The sequence below is a fragment of the Colossoma macropomum genome, unplaced genomic scaffold (assembly GCF_904425465.1).
Source record: "Colossoma macropomum unplaced genomic scaffold, Colossoma_macropomum, whole genome shotgun sequence".
NCBI classification, from domain to species: domain Eukaryota; kingdom Metazoa; phylum Chordata; class Actinopteri; order Characiformes; family Serrasalmidae; genus Colossoma; species Colossoma macropomum.
Genome location: NW_023494787.1, coordinates 30,562,624 through 30,585,218, shown reverse-complemented (window position 1 = coordinate 30,585,218; position 22,595 = coordinate 30,562,624). Strand labels below are relative to the sequence as shown.

At 41.4% G+C, this 22,595-nt stretch overlaps 1 protein-coding gene across 7 annotated transcripts; it reads right to left on the bottom strand.

The window, feature by feature from the left end:
• Window positions 1–349: 349 nt before the first annotated feature.
• On the bottom strand, window positions 350–17,952 carry elavl3 (ELAV like neuron-specific RNA binding protein 3). 7 transcript variants are annotated; one of them, XM_036566876.1, is made up of 7 exons: window positions 17,541–17,952; window positions 10,963–11,179; window positions 10,765–10,868; window positions 8,045–8,198; window positions 7,190–7,418; window positions 6,624–6,662; window positions 350–5,843 (listed from the first exon to the last, which is right to left on the bottom strand). In XM_036566876.1, exons 1-7 carry the CDS (start codon window positions 17,547–17,549, stop codon window positions 5,495–5,497), a joined length of 1,101 nt encoding a protein of 366 aa, XP_036422769.1. In that variant the 5' UTR covers window positions 17,550–17,952; the 3' UTR covers window positions 350–5,494. The 7 variants fall into 7 exon arrangements, with proteins under 7 accessions (XP_036422769.1, XP_036422771.1, XP_036422770.1 ...); XM_036566878.1 differs by having other exon boundaries at window positions 350–5,822; XM_036566877.1 differs by having other exon boundaries at window positions 7,190–7,415.
• Window positions 17,953–22,595: the final 4,643 nt, after the last annotated feature.

Here is a 22,595-nt window from a genome sequence, read left to right as displayed (position 1 = left end):
TATCTCTTTGAGTGTGTGTGTGAAAGGTTTTTTATGTTTTTTTTTTCCCCCCTCCTTAAACAGTAAGAGGAAACTACTCTATTTTCATAGTAGTTTAGACTGTACTGTTACTGTGGGGTGGGAACTGTATAGACAGCAGTCTATAAAGAGTGTATATGGTAATGACTGTAACTCTGTGCACTGTGAAGTCTGTGCTGCGATTCGTATTCATTGCTGCACTCCAGAGGTGTCAGTCGTGGAGTTAATTATACAGAACGTCCTTGCTCCTTCACTGAGCCTTTTTCAGGTCTCCTATCGAAGCCACCCACACAAACCTAAGCAAACAGAAAAACAACCAGAGACACTAGGATTCGTAACTTTTATTTTATTTTTTTTCTGGCATGTAAAGTACAAATAATTAAACAATTCCATGAAAAAGTCCTCAAGCGTCTTCAGCTGAAATCCCAGTAATAAATATCCTAAACTAAACTGAAAGGTTTATTTGTTTTTTTTTTTTTTCCCCCTTTGTTACATTGTTCGTTGTTCGTTTGGTCGTGTTTGGAAGTATGATTTTGACTCGTAGCCCTCTGACACTGACGTCAGGGGCTCTGCTTTTGATCGTTTGCTTCTGTGTTATTGTACCATTCTTGAGAAATGGTGTAAGAAGAACATCGCTAAGTAACTCTGTATCCCTTCTAAATTAATTGACACAAAATACAATTGGTTGAGAAACAGAGGAACCACTGACCCCTTTTCTAGCTCTGTGGCTCTCTCAGCACCCATCCCTCCTGCCGCTGCTGGGTTATTTAAAATATCAGCTTGAATGCCCATCTCTCGGTGTTAGTTTCCTTTCCCTTTATCTCCGTTTGTTTGACTTAAGCCGAGGAGAAAGGGGAGGTGCTGGTAGAGCCCCATCAGAACCTGCCTCAAACAGCCCCTCTCTGTCAGGCCTGTACTCCAGGCCCGAATACCCTTTTGCCCACCCTCCCACCTTCTCTCTCTCAGGGGGTCTGAAAGTGGCTGGAAAAAACAAGACTGTGATTAGATCAAATAATCAAAAGGTTTTCATTTAACAAGACAAACGAAACACAGGCAGTAAAGGCATAACATCTAGCACACAGCATGTATGTTTACACTTTCAATTAGTTTTATATAGCAGTGCATTCTTTGCCTATGGAGAACTTTTCCAAATCGTAATTCTAAAGCTGTTTTTTTTTTCTTTTTTAGTCTATTTGTTCCCTTTTAAAAAACAAAACGGTGTAACCACATTTTGGCAAAATTAAAATTCTTTTCAACTTGCAAATATAATGAAATAAACCATAAATATACACAAAACATACTTTTATACGAGGCAATAATAATAATCATAATAATGATAATAAATAGTTTTTAAGTTAACAATAAGTTAAAACTACAAGCTTAAAGTCGCCCAAATAATACAAGTTCGTTGGCGCTATATTGAATTTTTTTCCGTTTAAATTATTTATGTTGCAACAAAAGCTACCACAGACTTTTACAAACACAATTGAACACATTTTGATTGAAAGAAAAAAATCTAACTAATTCTAAAACCTGCATACACTGTAGGAACAGCAACTAAGTTTAAATAATGGAAAAAAATAGAAATTGTACCCAATAGAAGCAACGAAAGAAAATATTCAACCCATGTGTGTTCTCTATGGCAACGTCAACAACACAAATACGCTAAAGTTAACATGTGATTCTGATATGTAAAGTAAATCAATAAATTACAGGAAAAATGATATTCTGAAATCGACATGGGCTAAAACTGATGAAATATTAGACAGTATTCCTTTCACGGTCTTTGATAATTGCCCTTTTCAGTACCATAAACGGCTGTTTAGTTTACCTTGGTCAGAGCACTAATTGGGGGGCTGAGGAAGGGATAATGGACATTATCAGAGATCAGAGCTCTCGGTGCTTGTTTGATTCCTTTATTGAATCTGTTAGTTAACACTTGTTCATTGCATTTGATCCTTTCACTATTCCGCAAACCATTTCAGTGTGATGTTTAACGTATTTTTTAAAAAATATATATATCTTTTGTTCTCAGTCAATATAAAAACGAAGCACATTGCACTTACTGTTCCATAGGAAAGTTTTTTTGTCTTTTTAAATGATTTATTGTTGTTTGTTGCTCAAGCGGTGCAGTACGTGTGTCTCCTGCCGTTGTCCCTGGCTCTCTACTGTAGCTGTGGGGAGAGGGTCTCTGGATTCGCTGTGTTTGTGTTTATGTATGTGTGTCATGCTAAAGGGCTAATCTGCACTGGGTTTGTGGCCAGAGGTGAGGACACTAAGGCCTTTCTGCTACAGCAGAAAAGGCCCGGCTAGCTACATCCTCCCAAGGGCATTAGGAAAAATCGCCCTGGGTTGCCAAGTATCCTGTTTCTACCCTAGCTGCCCCTGTTGCTAACACTAGAGAGTGGTCAAAAATCTCATCAGGCAGGCTACCAAGGCTTGATATATTATTAGAAGCTAATCACGCCTTTTTCATCGGCACACCACCAACAAATAAAATGGGCAAAGAGGTCCGGGATACATTGTTTGCGTTACAAAAGAGTACTTGGATGTGAGTAGCATCGGTATGGTGATATGAATACAAAAGCCTAGTAGTAACCGGAGGAATTGGTTAAATGCGACTGTATCTTTGATTACGGGGGACAGTAAGAGAGAGCAAGTGACGTGGAACTGGGGTGTCAAGCGACGCTTTGATACGTGTTTGGGGTTTTTTGCAGTGCAAGCTGTCTTACTTCTCCAAAGAATGTCCTTACTAGCTGTTGTGAGACCGATCTATTCAGTGACCAAGCTTTGACCCCTCAGTTGATTAGTGCTTATGCAAAGGAGCAAAATGAGGAGTGAAAGATATGGGCCACTATGGGTCAAGATGGTGAAAGAAAGGTGTGATATGTTTAAATCAACTCTGATATGTCTAAAAGTAATACAAGGATGAAAAATAGTGTGATAGCAGACAATATGTATGTACCGTCATCGTGATGATATGAAGTACTGGAGCATATAGTTTAGTCTAAAGTGAGCTATTGTGTATATAGATAGGATTAACATTAAGTGCAGCTGTGGTAGGATATGCCAAATTTAAACAGATTCTTTGGTGCATTGAGCATGTCAAGCATGAATGGTAGATTATACATTTCATTTTAAACTGCCAAAAGGAGATGCTCAGATAGAAATGAGTCAGTTTGCAAGTATCAAGCCTTTCTGGAGCAGACTGCAGCTAGTTCATGGTGTCCCCAGTGATGCCATGGGGCTTCACTGCACCGCTGTTGAAGCAACGCTTGATGCAACTTTAGAGAAACTGGAACGTTTTAAGCGTTGTTTTTATGTTGTTTTTTTTATCGTAATGCATTCTTTTGACTGTCTGCTAATTGCTTTTTAGTATCATCTTTTTTTTCAGTTTGTTTTTTGTGTTTTTGATTATGTAATGGTTTCACTGCACATACTGTATGTTATAGTCCCCAATCCCCTCCCATACACCGCACAGTTGGGCCCTCTCTCCCCCAAAAGCTGAAAATAAAAGCCATGCGGTGTGTTCCAAAGGTTTCCACGCTTAAGAATCTGTAAAAATGTTGCACAAGGTCTTGTTTTTTTGTAGATATAAAAATATATTAATCTCTAACGTAATCCTTTTTTTTTTTCAAAGAGATCATTGTCCTCTTTGGCTAACACAGCGTTATTTAGAAAAAGCAAAATGTCATTTGATTTGAACACACATTTTGAACCTTTCTCTTTCTGTCAAGTGAAGTTCTCTTTCATTTTTACAGCAACGTCTCTCTCCCCGTGGAACAGCTTTGTTTTTAAGAGTATTTTTTAGGGCTTTGAACTATGGGCATTTTTATTCAGAATATCTTTTTAAAGGGGATTAATAATTATTTGGCAGGGGTGGTCAAACGGAGTGATATTTTTGTTTATCAGGTGGCTATGGCTTAAAATAGGGCACGGGAATGGAAGATCCTAGCTCGTGTTGGAGGCATGGGGCTGTCTGTGCATTTTTTTGTTTCTTTTTCTTCTTCTTTTTTTTTTTGCAGGGCTGCTGCTGTAAATTGCATGAGGACCACAGTGTGGGAGCCCAAAGCTTGTCAGTTTGATAGATAAGAATGGCTGGAGTGATCCGGCGCAGTGACTCGGAGGGAAGTTACGAGAAGAAGGGAGAACAGGTACTAACTAACCTCACTCCCTGTAGTCCTCACAACATCAGGCTTTGACACCTTTCATCTGTATGGCTTTCTCACTAAAATACATTGTAAAACACCCGATACTTATAAAATTGCCTCTAAGGGAATGTGATGCAGCCTCATGTTAATGTAGAGCCGTCCCTTCGCAGGAAACCTTTTTAGATGTGAAAGTTTTGAAGTTTCCTTGTCAGGGTTGGTTACTGAGCATGATGGTGTTGTTCTAGATGGACCCCTGGCCTTTTCAAAAAGAATTACACAAATGCCATCAGCTTTGGGAACACTACCGAAATGCTCCAAGTAATGTAGACAGCTGCGTGTGGTGGACTCAATTCTATGCTCTAGAATCAGTTCTACACTATAAGAAACTAGAGTGGAAAAATATAGGGAGATTCTAGGTTACTTTGTGATGTAGTTAAATAAATCTTGGCTATTTCTTTACGTGGAAGTATGTATGTGTTGGTTCTTGTTTGTATTTATGGTCACTGTTGTGTCTCCGTGTACTGAGGTGACTATGATGCCCTCCTTATATCCTTTTAGCCTTGTGTCTGCCATCACGCACATTGTTAAATTGGCTGTTGGGTCGGACCTTGAGTGGGGTGGTACAGCGCCCTAAAGCTAGACTGCAACCTTATGTAAAGCCAGGAAACTGTAATCAAAGTTCTAGAAAATGCTTACATACTTGGCTATTATAACCACCTTAAATATTGAATATATAGTTATATCATAATATATATAAGAGAACACTGTTAATTCTTTTTTTTCTTAGATCTAAAAAAACTCACTGATTCAAAATGCCCAAGTGTAAAAAAGTGACTACATACTCTCCATCAAGACAGGAGAGTTATTGGGGCAAGAGTTTGGGTAAATTGCACATACTTTTTTTCGATCATTTTTTTGTTCATCAGTTCTCATAATTTGCCTGAATTAAATCAAAGCACTCAGCACACATTCTCTGTCACATTCATTAAAACTGTCTCCCTTGCGAAAGGCCCCCCACCCCACCCCACCCATAGACCAACTACCCACTCCTGCTAATTCAATCCAGGCAAACGTAGGGAAGGACTAGCATGTTGTGTAAAGAGAAAAAGAAAAAACTTGTGTTTGTATTTTTTTTCTGAAACTCTGACTAAATGTGTGTGTGTGTCGTGTATGTGCATGTAATGTGTATGTATGTGTGTGTTAAATGAGTGTCAGAGAGAGACTCAGTCCAGGCCCATGTAGAGTGAATGTGCGGGGAGCTCCGAGACCCCCCTCTTGCAGGGATAAGGAGCGCTAGTGACCGTGCCGTCCCTAACACCCCGCCCTCAGGCCTTGTGCTGCTTGCTGGTCTTAAAGGACACCTGCAGCACGCGGTCACCCAGGCGGTAGCCGTTGAGGCTGGCGATGGCCATGGCCGCCTCGTCGTAGTTGGTCATGGTGACGAAGCCGAAGCCCTTGCACTTGTTGGTGGTGAAGTCACGGATGACCTTGACGTTGGTCACGGCGCCAAAGGGCCCGAAGAGCTGCCACAGGACACTTTCGTCAGCTTCAGGCGACAGGTTGTAGACGAAAATGCACCAGCCTGCTCCAGTGGGGCCAGTCAGGTTGACCCCCGCCAGACTTGTCATGCTGTCGATGGTGATGGGGGAGAACCTGGGGAGAAGAGATGGAGAACTACCATGGGTGTCATTCTGAAGTTCCATGCCGCATGCAGCACACTACCTTCAAAATGCATTCACACAGGAACATGCCCCTGCTGATTTGGAACCTTTGCCGATCCTCATCTCCACAGCCTTAAGCAGAAATTTTTTTTAAATGTGCAGGCAATGCTACAGGTTACAAAACTACCTCCTTGCACTCGAAAGAAAAAAAAAAACTTAAAAATGCTTTGTTCCCTAACGCGCATTAGCCCACATTCTCTGCATATTTTAGTCATACTCCTTGGTGACCAAAGTCTCTGTAGAAATAGGACACAGGAATCACAATGTCCAACAGAAATCTCACAATATTGAGCAAAAACACAGAAACCTAGAGAGGGATGAAAGCAAATAAGAAATAAATCAACGCAAAAGATTGGAGCGAACAGAAGAGACGCAAACGGAATCTGGTATGTCCATGCTGGTGGAAAAAAAGGACATTAAAGCAACCGAAACTGAAAAAAAATTAAATGTTAGTTCAATAAATAAATACATACAAATCAGTTCAATCAAGTAATCAACCAAAAGAACGAAAAGGTTCAACAAAGCCATGCCAGAATGTCCTGCTGTAAGGCAAAGTTGTTTTTCACTTAACCCTTGTTTATGTGTAATCTCACATTAAATATGGAAATGGATTCTGCATTTCAAACTGCCTTTCTAATTTCAAGGTTAAGTCAGCAGGGGGTATTCTGGGTACTTTGTTAGAGGTTGTTTTAGGCATGGATGCTTTTGAAAAGACACCTTTTTTGGAAATTACCTCTTGACTCCGTAGGTGGCGTTTAGTAAATTGTCGAGTCTGCAATGCAAGAGGGAGAGTGAAGGAGGTGGAGACGTTAGTGGCAAGATTCGACAAACCAGAGAACAGGGTTTTCATTTAACATGCAGCCTGTGCGGCCACTAGAGGGAACTCTAAATGGGTCTTAGCCTCAGCCAATCAACCGACAGGACTCGCCCAGCACTCTGACGCAGTGCTTTCAGGGCCCTCAGGCAATGGATTGAGAGTACTGCATGCATGTATCTCTCTTTGTGTGTGTGTGTGTGTGTGTGAGAATATGAACGCACAGGAATACATTAATGCCACGACTGATTCACACGCTGTTTTTTATCCTGCAGTATTCTACTGCCCTGCTGTGCTTCATAACACAGAGTCAATCTATATGAATGGCCATAGAATTTTGTTGTAAATATACGCATCTCCTTTGGCTGTAGACCCATGTTGGGCCTTCATTCCCTCTAATGGGGTGACAGCGCTGCAGTTTAAAGGAAAGGCCGGTAGAGAGGAGCAGAGAGAGCAGTGATTAGGTTTATGGGTGGGGGCAGTACCTGAAGCGCTGGGTCTGGTGATGCAGGGGGCCGGTGTAGCGACGGGCGGCTGTTTGGTAGAGCTGGGTGAGCAGGGCTTGGCCTGTCTTCTGGCTGGGGTTGTTGGCGAACTTGACAGTGATGGGCTCAGCAGCGCCCAGGGGTTTCTGGCCGTTCAGACCTTTGATGGCCTCCTCGGCCTCGTTTCTCTTGTCAAACCGGATGAAGCCCACTCCTCGTGATATGCCTGCTCCGGGAATCACAAAGCAGGGGACAATGTTAGCACCAAGGACATAATTCTGGTGTACTGGTTTTGGTTTTACAGTCATAATTTTAGCATGGAGTAGGTTTTTCAATTTTTTCATATAAATTAGGCTGTTTATATATATATATATATATATATATATATATATATATATGAGATTGAAAGCACACCACATTCAAAAAGCAGTCCAGGCTACTACAGTAACAACACTCCTTTACTTTGTAAATAGGTGGGTAGGCTGAATGGGTGGTTGTGTGAAGTTTATGACTGTTTTTGCAGCTTAGTATCCAAATGTGGACTGCAGAGTGTCTAATACATTTCGAAATTTTAACAATGTTTATATAGCACATCAAATTAAAAAAAAAAACAAAACATGATGTGGGCCTTACAATATTATTATTCTTTTTATTATACTTATTTAGTATATATTATGTAATAATAATATTCATAAATATGACCATTTTGGGTGAAATAATCTTGTAAAATTATGTTTCAGACCACATCAGTTTAATCTCACTATACCTCCTGTAGTTCCCCTAGAACTACTCTTGACTGGTGCTAATGGCCAGTGCTGAGGTTTGTGCTATAACAGAGGTGAGTTAAGGCTATACCTGTGACCTGGTCCACCAGGATGCGGGACGTGATAATGCGACCATACTGGGAGAACAGCTGTTCCATGTCCTTCTGGCTCATGGTCTTAGGCAGGCCGCTCACATATAAGTTAGCATCTCGAATGGAGGCTGAGCTGGGTCTGGCATATGACACCTATAACACAGGCGCATTAAACAACCAGTTATACACGCTGAGCCCACACATCGATTCTGTATGTGCTACCTAGCATCTCAAACATGGGTGCCATTGCCAGTATGCTTACAGTTTTTCCACAAGGAAGCTACATACATATCTCTCATCATTCCTTTTCTTCAGCTCCACTTCTCTTACACTTCATTCCACATTCACTCTAGTACTCTTAATACACACTCCAGCACACTGCTTCCTGATCACAGTCCCTCTCTATAAATACAGTCCTACACAGTCCTACACTTACATGTCTTCTTAGATCTACTTATATTCATTCAGTCCACACTGATTTGATTTAGGGCTGAATGATTAAGTGTTTTTATATTGATATCGCAATTGAAAAGAGTGCCATTTTAAAATAGCAAGAGATGCAATTGTATTTTAAACCTAATAATAACTTGTGAACTGGCAGTCTGGCACACTACATTCAGCATTCAAGTCCAAAAAATAGACATGCTTGTCTTCTTGGAAAAAAATTGACTTGGGGCTTAATTTGTAGACAGTAGTCACCTTTTAATTGCAGTTATGTTTTCCCCAAGTCATTCATCCCTAATCTAAGGTCTGCTGACCAAGAACCTAATAGGAAAATTTAAATTGTACATTTTCAAGTGATCTCTAAACACAAAACTTATTGTGGAGACGATGCATTTCATTTTAGAATTTGTTTTAATATTGCATTATGACCCTTTCTGTTGACCTCACTCAGTAGTCTGAGCAGCAGTTGTAATGAGAACAGAATTACTCATAAAAAATGTTTATTTATGAATTTGTGGCTGAATGCAAATGACTGTGATTGATGGCATCGCTGTGAATGTCTGTGTCTGTGTTTTTGTGCGATAGAGAGATTGCCCCTCCCTTTCCTCCCTCCCTTCTTTGTCTTCCGTCTCAAGGGAAAACTGCTCCTCTGGCAACCAGCAAACCAAGTAAACAGATTACAAGATGTCCAGCGTCCCTGACAACTCACAAACACGCTCGCATCCTAGCCAAATACGGCACAAATGTATAGTATTTCCTGATTTTTATTTACACTAATTTTCCACATAGGGGTTGCAGCAAGGGCAGTCTTGTGTCTATAAAGATGTTATTGTCACAAACAGCAGCTTTTTGTGACTGCTTTTAGACAATTTGAAATTTGTTTAAAGGTTTAATCTTTGACTTCATTTTAATGTTTCATTTTTTTAGTGTGCCTGGGCATTTTTTGAGTGTCTTTATAATCCTACACACGTACTGTAGAACACTAAGGGTAATTGCTAGCAGTGAAAGGCGTAGGCTCTGTGTTTGCATCATTGGTGTGTGTATGCGCGCTGGGGGTGACTATGACTAAGCGGCTGTATTATTGGGGTCCGAGGCGTTATTGTTCAGCAAGTGGGTGGGTGTATGGCGGAGATTGGGCTGCAGGCTGGCTGGGGCGGGGTAGGGTGTTGTATTAGAATACTGGATTCTGCCCTATAATTAACCCTCTCCCTATCTCTCCCACACTACAGATGGTGCCTGCAGCCCATATGGCCTCTAATCCTGTCATTGGCATTCTGCTCCCCACGCTACCTCCTCCTAGCCTTTGCTCCTGTGCCCCCCCCTCTCTCTAACAATGCCTTATTGACATGGAAAATATGACATTTGCTCAGCTTAAGGATTTGGACACACCAGGCACACAAATGATGAATGCCAGCGAACAGGGGGTGAGAAGGCCAGCAGGAAAAAATGTACAAACAGATTATGATATTAGCAGTATATTAACAATAGTGACAGAATTATTGGAATGTTGCCGTGAATACTGCTTCTTACTCATGATGCAAGACGTAAGCAAAAGACCGAGTAATACTCTTTCTGGTATTTTTTGCATTGCTTTGATCTAGGCTTTGATCTAATAACAAATATAAATTATGTTATTTCAGAGATTATTTAGCATAATCAGAATATAATTGTGATAAATGATTATGATGCAAATACAAAAATGACAAATGAGTGACACAAATAATACAAATATGATGTACACGTTTTTATGGTGTAGTCAGATGTGTTTACATCCTTCGTCCTTTCTGCTAATTTTCCATATAGCTTGTGTGCCGTCTAAATCTTCCTCAGTCTGCACTTTGTCACAATCTTTGATGTTCTTTGATCAGGTGGGGTTACCAGGCTGGCTGGTTTAATCTCTCTTTCTTCCTAAATCCCAGACTAACCCCTTCCCCGATCCCCAACTGAATTTTGGGGACAAAGAAGGCCCTAATTAGCCAAGATTGGAGGCAGATGGGGCTCCCTGCACTGACTCCCCCCAATGCCCTGCACTGCACCTCCCTAATTACATTTCCATCACAATCACCTCTGCACACAGCCCCCTTGCTTTCTGACCTCTGCTCTCGTCTCTCCCTCTCTCTTTTCTTCTGGTCCTTTTGTTCCTGCCTTCCCTTTCCCTGCCCTCTGTCCCTCCCTCTCTCCTCCTCTCCCTCTGTCATATCTGCCTCTCCTTTCTTCCCCTTCTCCTTGCCTGTTGACAGCATGATTGGGAAGCGTGGGGTCGAGGTGCTCTTACCTTGATTGTTTTTGTCTGCAGTTTGAGACCGTTGAGCGTGTTGATGGCCTTGTCGGCGTCATTGGGGTCGACATAGTTTACGAAGCCGTAGCCCAAGCTCTGACCTGCAGATCAACCAAAATGGTCAGCCACAGCCTGATAAATATTTGCATGCACTAATATCCCACCAGCATTTGGGATTTGCAATGCCTTAGTCACCTGTGATCTTGTCTCTGACTAGCTTGCAGGATTCAATCTCGCCGATGCTGCCGAATAGGCTCTTGAACTCTTCCTGGGTCATATTCTGAGGCAGGTAGTTGACGATCAGGTTGGTCTTGCTGTCGTCTGTAGCGCCGTTAGTGCTGATGACCGGGCCGTTAGGCATGCTGGTTCCGCTCGGACCGTTGGACACCTGAGTTTCCATGGTGCTGATTATCTGCAGAAAGAAACACTGGCCTAATCAGTCACTGCATTGTGTATGTGACCATATGGGTGGGATTGGCTTTTGTGTACAAGAGGCATATGACTAAATTTAAAAGCCTCTTTTAACCAATCCTGTGTCCCTTTTGACCTGTACTGAGGTTGAGAAGTCAACGTGTCTGAATGGTAGAGGAACAAGTTAGGACAATATCCTCTTCACCTCCTCTGTGGTTTTTTTTTCCCTCTGTCCCTGTCCCTCTCTCCCAGTCTTTCTGTCTGCCCCTGGCTTTGCAGATGTTTTAGTTCCTTTCTCTCTCTCTCACCCTCCCCCCCCCTTTGTTCCTCTGTCCAGGGTCAACCATCATTACATCAGCAGTGCAACGTCTGACTGATGGATGGTGAAGGGGGTGCTGAACGGTCAGACGGAAGCGAAAGTGACATCCTGTGGTGTGCCCCTTTGACCCGTTGATGTACACAAATAAGGTTTTGAAAAGTATGAGGTGGCAAAAGCCAAGACTGTTCAGTTCTAAGGTTCTGTGCTGTGCTTGTTGATGTGTAATGGATGTGTGCCATTACTCTGTGTGTGTGTGTGTGTGTGTGTGTGTGTGTGTGTGTGTGTGTCTGTCTTGCTTTGTCTGTGTTGCTGTGGAGTGCAGCATGTTGCTTAATTTGGCCTATGGGGAATTTTCAAAGCAGATGTATGCTGGTCAGTAGTGAACTTTCCCTTTTTAGTTGTCATTTTCTGTATTCCTACACTCATAATCACATGACATATTCAGAATAAATTATTTTTATTTTTCAGTATATTTTCATTTTTGTCTGCTAAAGAGTATTCTAATCTTTCCATTTTTGAGCAACACAAAAATTAGAATTTTTTGTGTGTTTTTCCGATGATGGAGCTGCTGTAGATCCTTGGTATTAGAGTAGTATTGTGCGTGTTAGAGTATTAGTCAGCCTCAGTTGACTGAGAGCACAGTCTTTTCACAGAATAACCCCAGGAGTGGAATGGGGAGACTCACACGCCTAATTAATGATGCATCTCTGATCTTTTTATATGATCACAGCCATCAACAGGCAGAATCGTCACTAGCTGCCCTATTGCATTCACTAATCATTAAAACCTTTTCACCACCAGGTTTTCAGTCAAAACTGTAGATGAATCTACCAATCTGGAATCAATCTCACCATCGATCAGCATGTTTTAGATAGCTACAGTCAGCGGTTTTGCATGAAACCTTTTTTTCCCTTCTAGGCGGGGCCTGCTCTTTTGTTCTCCCTTCTGGTCTTCCATCTTCTTCTAATCCCACTCTCATTCTCTCCCTCCTGTGGAACCATTTCTTCTTGACTCAAGCCTTACCTCTAACCAGGTTGCCCAGGTAACAGCAGCTTGACAACTGTTGCTATCGGCTGGCTTCTTGACTTTTAGTACTGTGTGTATGCGTGCATGAATATATGTTGTGTGTGTGTGAAAGAAAAGGGATGCAATTGAGTTCTGGGTCTGTCAGTCTGATATCACTTTCCTCCATGGATAAATTCAACGAGCCTTCTGTGCCAAACAAAATGCAGATCTCAGGCAAATTGACTCTGACAAGGATAAAGCATCAGAATGACAGAAGCAAGAGCGTTATTAGAGCCTAAAAATAACACACTTCAAACATGGATCTAGGCAAACTGCTTGGCATGGCATGACAAAATATCTTGGTGTCCTCCGAATATCAGTTTTTCCCATCATTTGATATAAAGTCCTTAAAACTAATCTTAAAATATTAAAAAAAAAAAATTAACATATATATGAATATACATCAGTAGACACTAATATAAACAAAACGACAGGCCTAGGGCAAGTTTGGACTCATAGACTGAAGTGAACCTTCCCATGGCGGGCTGCCCATCCCTGGTGACAAACGTAAAGCATTACATAACACGCAGGCCTCTCTTTCTGCCCATAGACTCAAGCTACTGCCAAAACAAGCCAAAGGAGAAGAAGTAAGGGGAGAAAAGATTTTTTGTCCCTGAATCCATGCATTACATAGACAAGCCTGCTCAGAGACTGATCCACTCTGTGACATTTTTTTTACCAAGCAGAAAGGTTAACGCCGAGGTGACGCCAGTGACGGATGCTGCGCTCCGCAGTCACCCCACATTCCATCAGCTTTAGTTACACAACAGACGATGCCAAACGTGTTATACCCAAAGCGAACTTGCTCTTGTCCCGGCTTGTACTTTTCTATTTCTGGGACCCAGAAAGATCTCCGTCAATATTTAATGGCCTGCATCAGCATTGCCTACACATGGACCCTGCCTCGCACGCAAACTAGAACCAGCCCGTCATACATCCAGCTTGTTCCTTCTCTGCTGCATCTCTGATTCATAGAACCGGAATGTCATTGCAGAATCCCACACAATGGTTCCTGAAAACAGTGAGGAGTAGCTCAAAGTTTATTAACAGAAAGCACAGGAATGTACCTATTGTCTTGAGGGCTGCAAGATGGCTCATAATGCAGGACCAAAAACTAGTATGCCACTCCCAACAGTTACCTGTATTTGGGGCATTAAATAAGTGTGTGAGAGGCTAAATTTGCTACCACACTATGAACCGTGTCAAGAGGAACGTCTGAAAGGAACATTTTAATTGTATATATATATATATATATATATATATATATATATATATAAGAATATACAGTCTTTGAATTGCCATTAAATTGGGCTGTTCTCAATAAATTAGTGGGTCAAATATTAAAGCAAGAAACAATTGCCTAAGAAGTGTTTTGATGAATTGATTTGCCTGTTGCCAAAATGTATTGATATAACTGTTGCTCTCCAGCAAAAATCACTAGTTTAACCTCCAAAAGAGCTCTGTACAGTGTGCTCTTTTGTCTCACCACGGATTGGTGATGATAAAGGTGGGATCAGAGCTGATAACTACACCACGGGCCTTACAGCTGGAGCCAAGCTCACTGCGCGGCGTGTTGCAGAACGTCACTTCCTTGCGAGGAAGCCATTTTCTGCTTCCTGACGAAGTCCTGTGAGACTAACAAGCAGTGCTTTTGTTCTGCTGACAAAACAGACGCTTTTCCCCCTTAGGAGTCACTCAGTAATGGGTATGAACAATACGGTTCATAAAGAGAAAGCCGTCGTGTACAGCCCTTTGCTGAAAGGTCAGTCGATGGCTAAAATTCCGCTACACTCATTCTGCCTTTTCTCCTCGTCTTTTTTCGCGTATTTGGAGATGCAAGTGTCTGGCCTGCTGACTGAAAATGCGAACGCTAGATTGCCAATAGGCCGTCTCACTAACCCAGATTACAGGATTATCCTAAACAAAGGGCATTAGCCACACTCTCACTGCGGCTTAGAGGATCACAGTGGCAGCTGTAAAGCTACAGGACGCAAAGTCAGAGCTGCAACATTCACCAGCAAATAGCTAACGAACAAATCCGCTTCTTTATGTTTGGATCTGCTGCATGAGTAAAACAACTGGTTTCGTTTAGTTTTTTGAATCAGTGTCATTTTAAACTTGTCATACGAAGTATGCTATATGTTTTACGTGTAGCCTTTACGTTTTTACGATTAGGGCTGGACAGTCGCTTTAACTGAATACAGAACAACACATCAAAAAATAACCGCCGAAAGAAAACAACAACAAAAGCTCTCGGTGGAGGAAAACGAGCCTCGTAAAAGTGTGTTAAAATCGTGCCCGGGCGCTATCCAGCGTGCTGAAGCAGGGAGTGGCTAAGAGGGGCTTCCCTTTAGAAAGCAAACTGGTCTGTCTATCCCTGCAAAAACATCGAGCTTATTTAGAAACAGATCCCACAATCCCTCTGCCTTCTCGTGCTTATTGCGTTATTTAGTGCAATTAAGATATTTCCATGAAAAAGCCGCAGCTCTTTAACTGCCTAATTTCAGCCCGTCCATCGGCATCGTTTAAATCGTTATCCCCTCTGCCTTTGATTGAACGAGGCCATGTGTGCTCTGTGGGCATTCATAAATCCGAGCGCCTTTTTGCTGAATAAACGTATTGACACAAGCAAACAAAAGAGCCACCCGTTCCTCCTCTTCTCGCGCTCAGAGACCACGGCAGCACTATGAATATTAATGTAAACAGTAGCGCTTTGTGTCGAGGCCAGAGGCTGCAGGACTCTCCGGGAACAATGAACAGCACAACTGCCTTCACTTTCCCTCTCTCCTCACAGCCCAGTGATAATAATAATAACAATAACAATAATAATAATAATAATAATATATTTACAGTCCTTTACATTGTGCTTGCAGGTTTCAGACCGTTGTGTAGTCTCATGTGTCTAATATTAATTTCTTAAGTCATCAGAACCATTATTTTAAATATTCGACTGACTCATTGTTTGAGACTGTGCGAACCTAAAGGTCGATGATCAAAGGTAAATATTTATTGCACGCCTTTAAAAACTAGACACGTTGCCAGATCTCTGTTTAAATAGCGAAACGTCCCTCAAGCCACCGGATCTGGTTCACGCTGCTGATTCTATCTCGTTTTGCTGTAACGACTCTGATCTTATTTTCGGCTGAGTGTGTTTTCACCGTGTGTCACTCGCTCTGTCCTTGTCCTTGAATTGTGTAAGCGCCTCGAGAAGGTTATCTGACTCAACGCTTTTTTATTTGCTTGCCACTGCGGTAGCGGCACGGAGGACTGCGGAACATGTGGTCGGGGGAGAAGCTGCGCAGCACGCGCCGACATGCCTCAGCTCCGGGGCCGTTATTTAACCGTGGACGCTCAGACTTTATTGTGGGGACTGTTGCTCAAATTTGAGCCGCTTAATTAACACTTTAGTCGGTGGAATTTGTTTAAAACCAGGGTTTTAGGCTGTGAGTGGTCGCAGTGTGTGTGTGGGGGGCGTCCTTTGTTTAAGGTCAGTTTTCGTCGTAAACATGAAGACCTCATCCATGACGACGTTTGTCGTGCTAGGCTAGCGCGTGTTAACTCAGGCCGTTGAGGCCTGCACTGATTTATCTCTCCAGATACACACTGATGGCGTCGAGCTCCGGCGCTTTCCGTCGTCCGTCTGGTCCAGGCCACGTGGAACTGTATTTCGGTCCAGCACAAAAGAGTGTTTCTCAGACTAGGGTGTAAATACGGGGCGCTCTGTGCGGCTCAGTTTAACCCAGCTCGCCGTGAGGAGACGCTCATTTAACTCAGAAACACGGTCGTTTGTTGAGCCATGAAATCTGACGTTTCTAATGTGCTCGACATGTTTGGTGAAAAGAGGTCGAATAATAGATCAGACAGGCGTGTTTGTCGTTTTTTTCATTAAAAAGCAGTAAATTGTGTGAATGACTTTAGGCTAACCGAGGCGGCGCGTGCCATCGCCTCGCGTCTTCGAGCGCAGAAGCCACGCCCAAAAAATGCTCGCGCTCTCGGGCCTCTCTTGCATTTCTCCGTTTTTTCCCTAATCCGACTCCTCTTCTGCCTCTTCCGTGAAGATTTCTGTCATGGGCTTCGCCAAAAAAAGCACAGAACATCAAAAAATCTCAGCGCCGTCCTGGTCTCGCAGTCTTAGACGTTTTCCAGCTCATTTGTTCGGAGAAACCCTCAGGAATTGTTTTGGCCTTGCCTGATTCAGTCCAAACCAATGGATGCGTAATACCTCCCCTCCCCCCTCCCCCTTCTCTGAATGACTCGACCCTTTTTCTCTCTCTCTGCCGTGCTCTCTGTGGGCTCGGAGCCTCCGAGGCATCGTGTTTTTTCCTTTTTGTCTCAGAAATTCGTCTCAAGCATCGTGTTGCTTTGAGCTGGGCGGTTGGATGAAGACAGTACCGCCCCCCTCCATCTCAAGGGCCTCGCTGCCCCCAACGCCCTTCTGCCTCTCTAGCACTACTCTGCTCTGTCTGCACGTCTCTGTGTCGTTATAATAACATCTCTCAGTGTCGTTATGATAACCCATAACGTTTAAATAGTGCAACTGGGATGCTTTTTAACACGTAACACAACAATAATGAACTGTAGAGAAAACACTGTTATGATGCTTCACAAAAAACGTCGAATGAGCGAGCCGTTGCGCATCCCTGTATCCCGTTACTAATACCCACACTGATGGTTAATCTTGTTTACACAATCCTATTTGAAGGCATGTCAGTGTGTACACAGGCTGCTTAATCCAAGTGATGTATTTAAATGTATGGTGTTATGCAAGGTTCCAACCAGATCCAACCGCAATATCAAATTGAAACAATAAATCCTAAAGTGAGATATGCACATCTATGGTCCTGCCCCATATAGTCCACAGAGTAAAAACAATTGAGAATGGTATACGATAATTGTTTTGTTACAATGACTCCCCTCTAAGAAAACACACACACAGTCTCACACACAAACACACACATGCAGAAAAAGGTATACGTACAGTAACCATTCTTGTACAAAGATGATAGTGATCTAGGTCCTTCGATCTGCGGGTCTTCTGGCCGGCTTTAGGGTTATTGCGCTCTGGCCTGCTTGAGGTGTGGGGCTCGAATCAACAAAAATGCCAATTTCCCAAATGAAAAGAAAAAAAAAGAAAAAAGGAAAAAACAGCCTCTTCTTCAGGGTTTCTCAGCCCGTGTGATTGTAGGTTTCCTCAAACAGAGTGAAAATGAGGAAGAAAGGGGGGTTTTCTTCAGGATGGTGATGATGATGAGAGAGATTTCTCTCCGCGCAGCGTGGGCGATGGTTCGGAATCAAAAAAAAAAGAGAAGCAGTGATCCCCAGTAGGGTGTGTCCAGGGGAGGGTGTTCTGGTTCTGCTTTCGTGTATATGTGTATGTATTTCCCAGCTCCTCGCAGTCTCCTTCTGTGCCTCTGCTGCAATGTTCTTCTTTTATGTGTCCTTCTGCCAGGCAGAGCTGGCCGCTGATTGGCTAATTGAGAAGGGAGGGCACTACATGGCAGCCATTGCAATGCGCTGCTCACCCATTATCCCCTTCAGGAGAGATCACCGAGAGCCCCCCCCACACACACCCCACCCCCTTTCTCTCTGTCTCTTCACTCCTTCCCTGTGCCCTCCCTTTCTTCCTGCTCCCTCCACCCCACCCCACTCCACACACACATGCAGAGATGGGTGAATAGAGCTCCACCTGCACCATCAGAACAGATGGATGCAGAAAAGACAGGAGCCATGTCTTTCTCTCCCTCTTTTCTTTCTTTTCTCTTGTTTCTCTTTCGTGTACCCTCATTCTTGTTCCCTCATTCCCTCTGTCAAACCCCAGAACTGTTGTTTTATCTTCCTTTCACTCTGCCGTCCCATGTTGTGTCCTTGGGTTTTTCATTTTAAAAACTATACTTTCGGTCAGTGGACTGTCATAACGACTGACCAATGGCTGAGTGAATGCCCAAGCAAGCAGGCAAACAGAGGAGGGTTTATCCAATAAGAGGGCACGTTGTAAACAAAGCAGAATAATGGCATGATTGAGCTGGCATTCTCACACTACTACGCTGAGAGCATGGCTACATATTGAACAGCGTAAAGGTGTCAAAAGAAGTTTGATTTTGTAGGGAGGAAATTGATTAGCACTGATAATAAGCCATCTCATTTTCCTGTATATGGTTTACACCAATAAAACTACCACATAATCCTTTTCAAGTACTGCTGGGAAAAGTTGATGTTAAAAGATAGGGAAAGTTTAACATTTCTGCTGTATTCTCTTATTATACAGAATGCTGCAAACAACAGTGCATTTTGCCAATCTGTTTCAGCAGTGAGTAACAGCTCCCTGTAGGCTTGTACTGTATATTCTGTCATGGAAATACACCAAATAAATGGGTGTGGTCAGCTGTCATAATCCAGATGCCACATCTGATGCCACTTAATGAGAACAGAAGCGGCTCATTAGGTGTGATTTAAGTGGCTTTGGTTTGCTCATTGAAGAGCATTAGGCTATTGGCTTGAATCTAGGAGGAATACTAAGGGATTTGGGATTTAGACTGCTTATCAGGGGATCACATCACAGTTCTGGTTCTTTTGGGTGAGAAGTGTAAATTTGACTTAAAGTGAGACTTACAGCCAGAAAAAATTAATCAGATGTTACAAACTTACTTCATAAAGTTCTTATTACAATATAACATCATAGAGATAAAACAGACAGTTTGTTTTATTTAATGATCTTGGCTTTTCTGCTCTCATAAGATTGCTCAGATCACATTCTGTTTCCATATTAATGTATAAAGATATTTGAGTTAAGTATTTGAGAGTACAGATCTGTGAATTCATCACATTTTAGAAAATTCAAAATTAAACAACGTTTTTGCCCTCCCATAGTCTTTGATAGAAGTTTAATGACTGTCTTTTGTCTTCTGATTTTTGAATATGTTACCGTGCACTAGCATGCAGGGAAAAATAATATTAACCAATTATATCATGTTTCACCGCCCCCTCTCACAACCCCAACTGTCACTGAGCTAAACACTCAGATAGAGAGCTCAGAGACCCTTTGAAATACTGTATTTCACTCAGAAACATGTCACATTACGGAAGGAAAATGCTCTGTGATTTCCGATTCATTTTGACTTACATAAAAAAGATACATAAATGAAGAAGCATCAACAAGCTGTCCTAGTCTGACTCTGAGATATATATCATTGCTGCAAGTACAAAACCTTGTATCTCCAAGCTTTACAGGTGAAGGAAAAAGCTTTCTTAACTTAGAATGGAAGTTAATGTAAAAATATTTTTTCCAAGTAATTTTGGTCCATTTTTATTTTATTTTTCATTCATCATGAAAATTTCACACAAAATAAGGAGCAGCCAGTGATTACAAATTATGCAAAAGAAAAAAAGAAGACAATGATGAGGATTTTTTTTGTCAGTGAGCATTTATTTGCTTAGAAAAACACTTATTTTACAATAAAATCACTACGAGAAGTAGTGATTTTATGTGTCAGTATGTTCGTTTAACCATTTCCAGACTGTAGTCGTGGCAGCAGAGTATTAATTGAGGTTATCATCCATTACCTGGTTTGGTTGATCAGTGCTTCATTATGTCAAATCATGTTTGCTGCAGATGAGCCTATCCAGGTAATGGCTGGGGTGTCAAGGTAAAATCTGAAGCTAATATTTCTTTCTCAGACTAGCTCACAAGATATTATCTCATTTTTTGAAAAACAAAAATCTTGTCACTTTTTACTGTATTTACGTTTATTGACATTTATTGTAATGATTTATTAAGTTAATCTAATATATACGTAAATTTGAAGTAAATCCAGTAATGATTACTCTGCTTTGTAGCTCTTACTGAGTGTATGATAGTATTGGCATCTATTGTTATGCGGTTGGAAAATGAACACATTTTTTATTTTGTTTTGAACATCTCATTCAAAATCTGTCTAAGGCACATGTATGCTATTTATCTAGATTTTTTCTTTTTTTTAATACTTTCTTTCTGTCTTTAAAGGCCTTAAGATCTACTTTTAATTCCAGTGACTCACATTGTGTACTGCAAGTCAAGAAATGTTCTTAGAGTGTATATGAGAAACTGTACTGTTTCCATCCAAATTACTTCTGTCAGTCCCGTCTTGCTAATATGTACATTACATAATTCCGAAAGCATTTTTATTAATGAAATTGACCTAATATGAAGTTGGAAGAACAATGAAATATTTTGATAGCCAACAGTATTTGCACATTCTTAACTTCAATATAAAAAATACCACATTACACACATAATGCTGTCTTTTTTTTCCTAAGTAATTGTAATAGTTATTAGCATTGTATAATAGGTACAATGAGTCAGAGGCACAATTAGTTGCGATATTAAAATTACAACTAATACCACAGAGCGTTCCTCGTTGGTGCTCATTTAGAGGAGCTGAACACTGATTACAGTAGCTGTCATCTCTCCCTACCCCCCCTTCCTCCCCTCCTTCTCTCCTCCTCTGCTTTCTGAGTGGTGGGAGCTCACTGAGACAGGCTGTTTGGTCTCATCTATAATGCATTCCCAGCCCCAGGACATGATGTGTGACAAATGACCTATTTCTGCCTGGACCCCCATCGGGCCTTGACCTCAGGGTGTGTGTGTGCGGTAGCATGCGTGAGCGTTGCGTGTGTAAGTGTGTTTGAGATTGTTGTTGATGATGACATTGATGGAAATAATAATGATGTGATGCATTTACAAATGTGTGCGTTGAACGTGTATGTGCACATGTGTGTTTTGCAGATGGACTGAGGATGTGTGCATGTGTATCTCTGAAAAGGTAATTGTACAGAAGAAGAGAAGAACATTCTTCAATGTATATTAATATAATGAGATATTGTTTTTTTATTATAATAAATTAGGTAAATTTGGAGTATTGCTATTGGTTCATTCATCATTAAATGTTCACACAATGTTAAGGACATCTGGCATTTTCATTTGAAACTGATGTGACATGACACAACAATATATGCAGTGTGGTGTAAATGTCTTAGGCACCTAAGCCAATTGTTTAAATCCATTTACCTGAGCAGTAAGTGTTCTTTACTGTTACAAACAAAAAAACAAAAAGCCAAGGGAATTCCACTGATCTTTTCAAAATTTCTGTGTGATCCGGTCATGAATCATTAATCGTAAACAAAGTCTTTCAGAATGGTGTGATCTGAATTGTGCCATTCCGAGTCGCTCACAACAATAATAATAGGAACCAGCCATCCGAAGCGTTTAATACCTCTAAAAGCAAAAAGTTACATTAAATGCTTAGAAACACACTGTCTGTTGCCCAGGTCATTGGTTACAAAGGTTTAGTGGTAAAGGTTTGGCTGTAAACATATTTTTAAAATCCACTCATAGTGGAGAGATGAACGCAGCGCCAAATATCACTATTGTACCATTATCAATATTACATATGAAACCTCAAAATACATGTGTAGTAAGTTGCCATTTTGGATAGTAAATAAAATGGCTATATTTGCATTGTAGACATTATATCACCACCATTTTGAAGACATTTGAGTCAGTAAGTTTCTCTATAATGCACCATTTCACACCAGACCACTCTGAATGACTTGGTTTACATCTCAACTATTGAATTATATACAAATGTTGTATGCGTTTGGTAAAATACAAAACACCAGTAGAATTCCCCTTAAGATTCAATCAGCAGCACACCAGATTCAAGTGGAAGAGTTGATTGAGTCAAAACAGGTACTGGATGATAATAATTACTAGGGATGTAACTCAGGGCACTCTTTGATTTGGTTCATGATTCTGTATCCTCACAATATTTAGAACAAAATTTGAAGGAAGAATAATGATGACTGTAATCATGTTATTTTACAGCTTACTAATGACACTAGAACTGGGCGGCAGGAATGGTGCTGCAGTGAGTTGTTGGTTGGCATTGATCGTTTGCAAACGTTGGTGTTCAAACAATGCAGATGCATTATATGCCATAATTAATAGAATGTCTATTCTCCACAATTCACTGTCACATCTATACAGTGTGCATTGTCA

Bases quoted from the DNA above. Each gene is read 5' to 3' on its own strand.
- elavl3 (XM_036566876.1), bottom strand. The intron at 10,869-10,962 runs GTGACTAAGGCA...GTTGATCTGCAG, and splicing joins AGTCAGAGACAAGATCACAG to GTCAGAGCTTGGGCTACGGC. The intron at 5,844-6,623 runs GTAATTTCCAAA...CACCCATGGTAG, and splicing joins GCCACCTACGGAGTCAAGAG to TTCTCCATCTCTTCTCCCCA.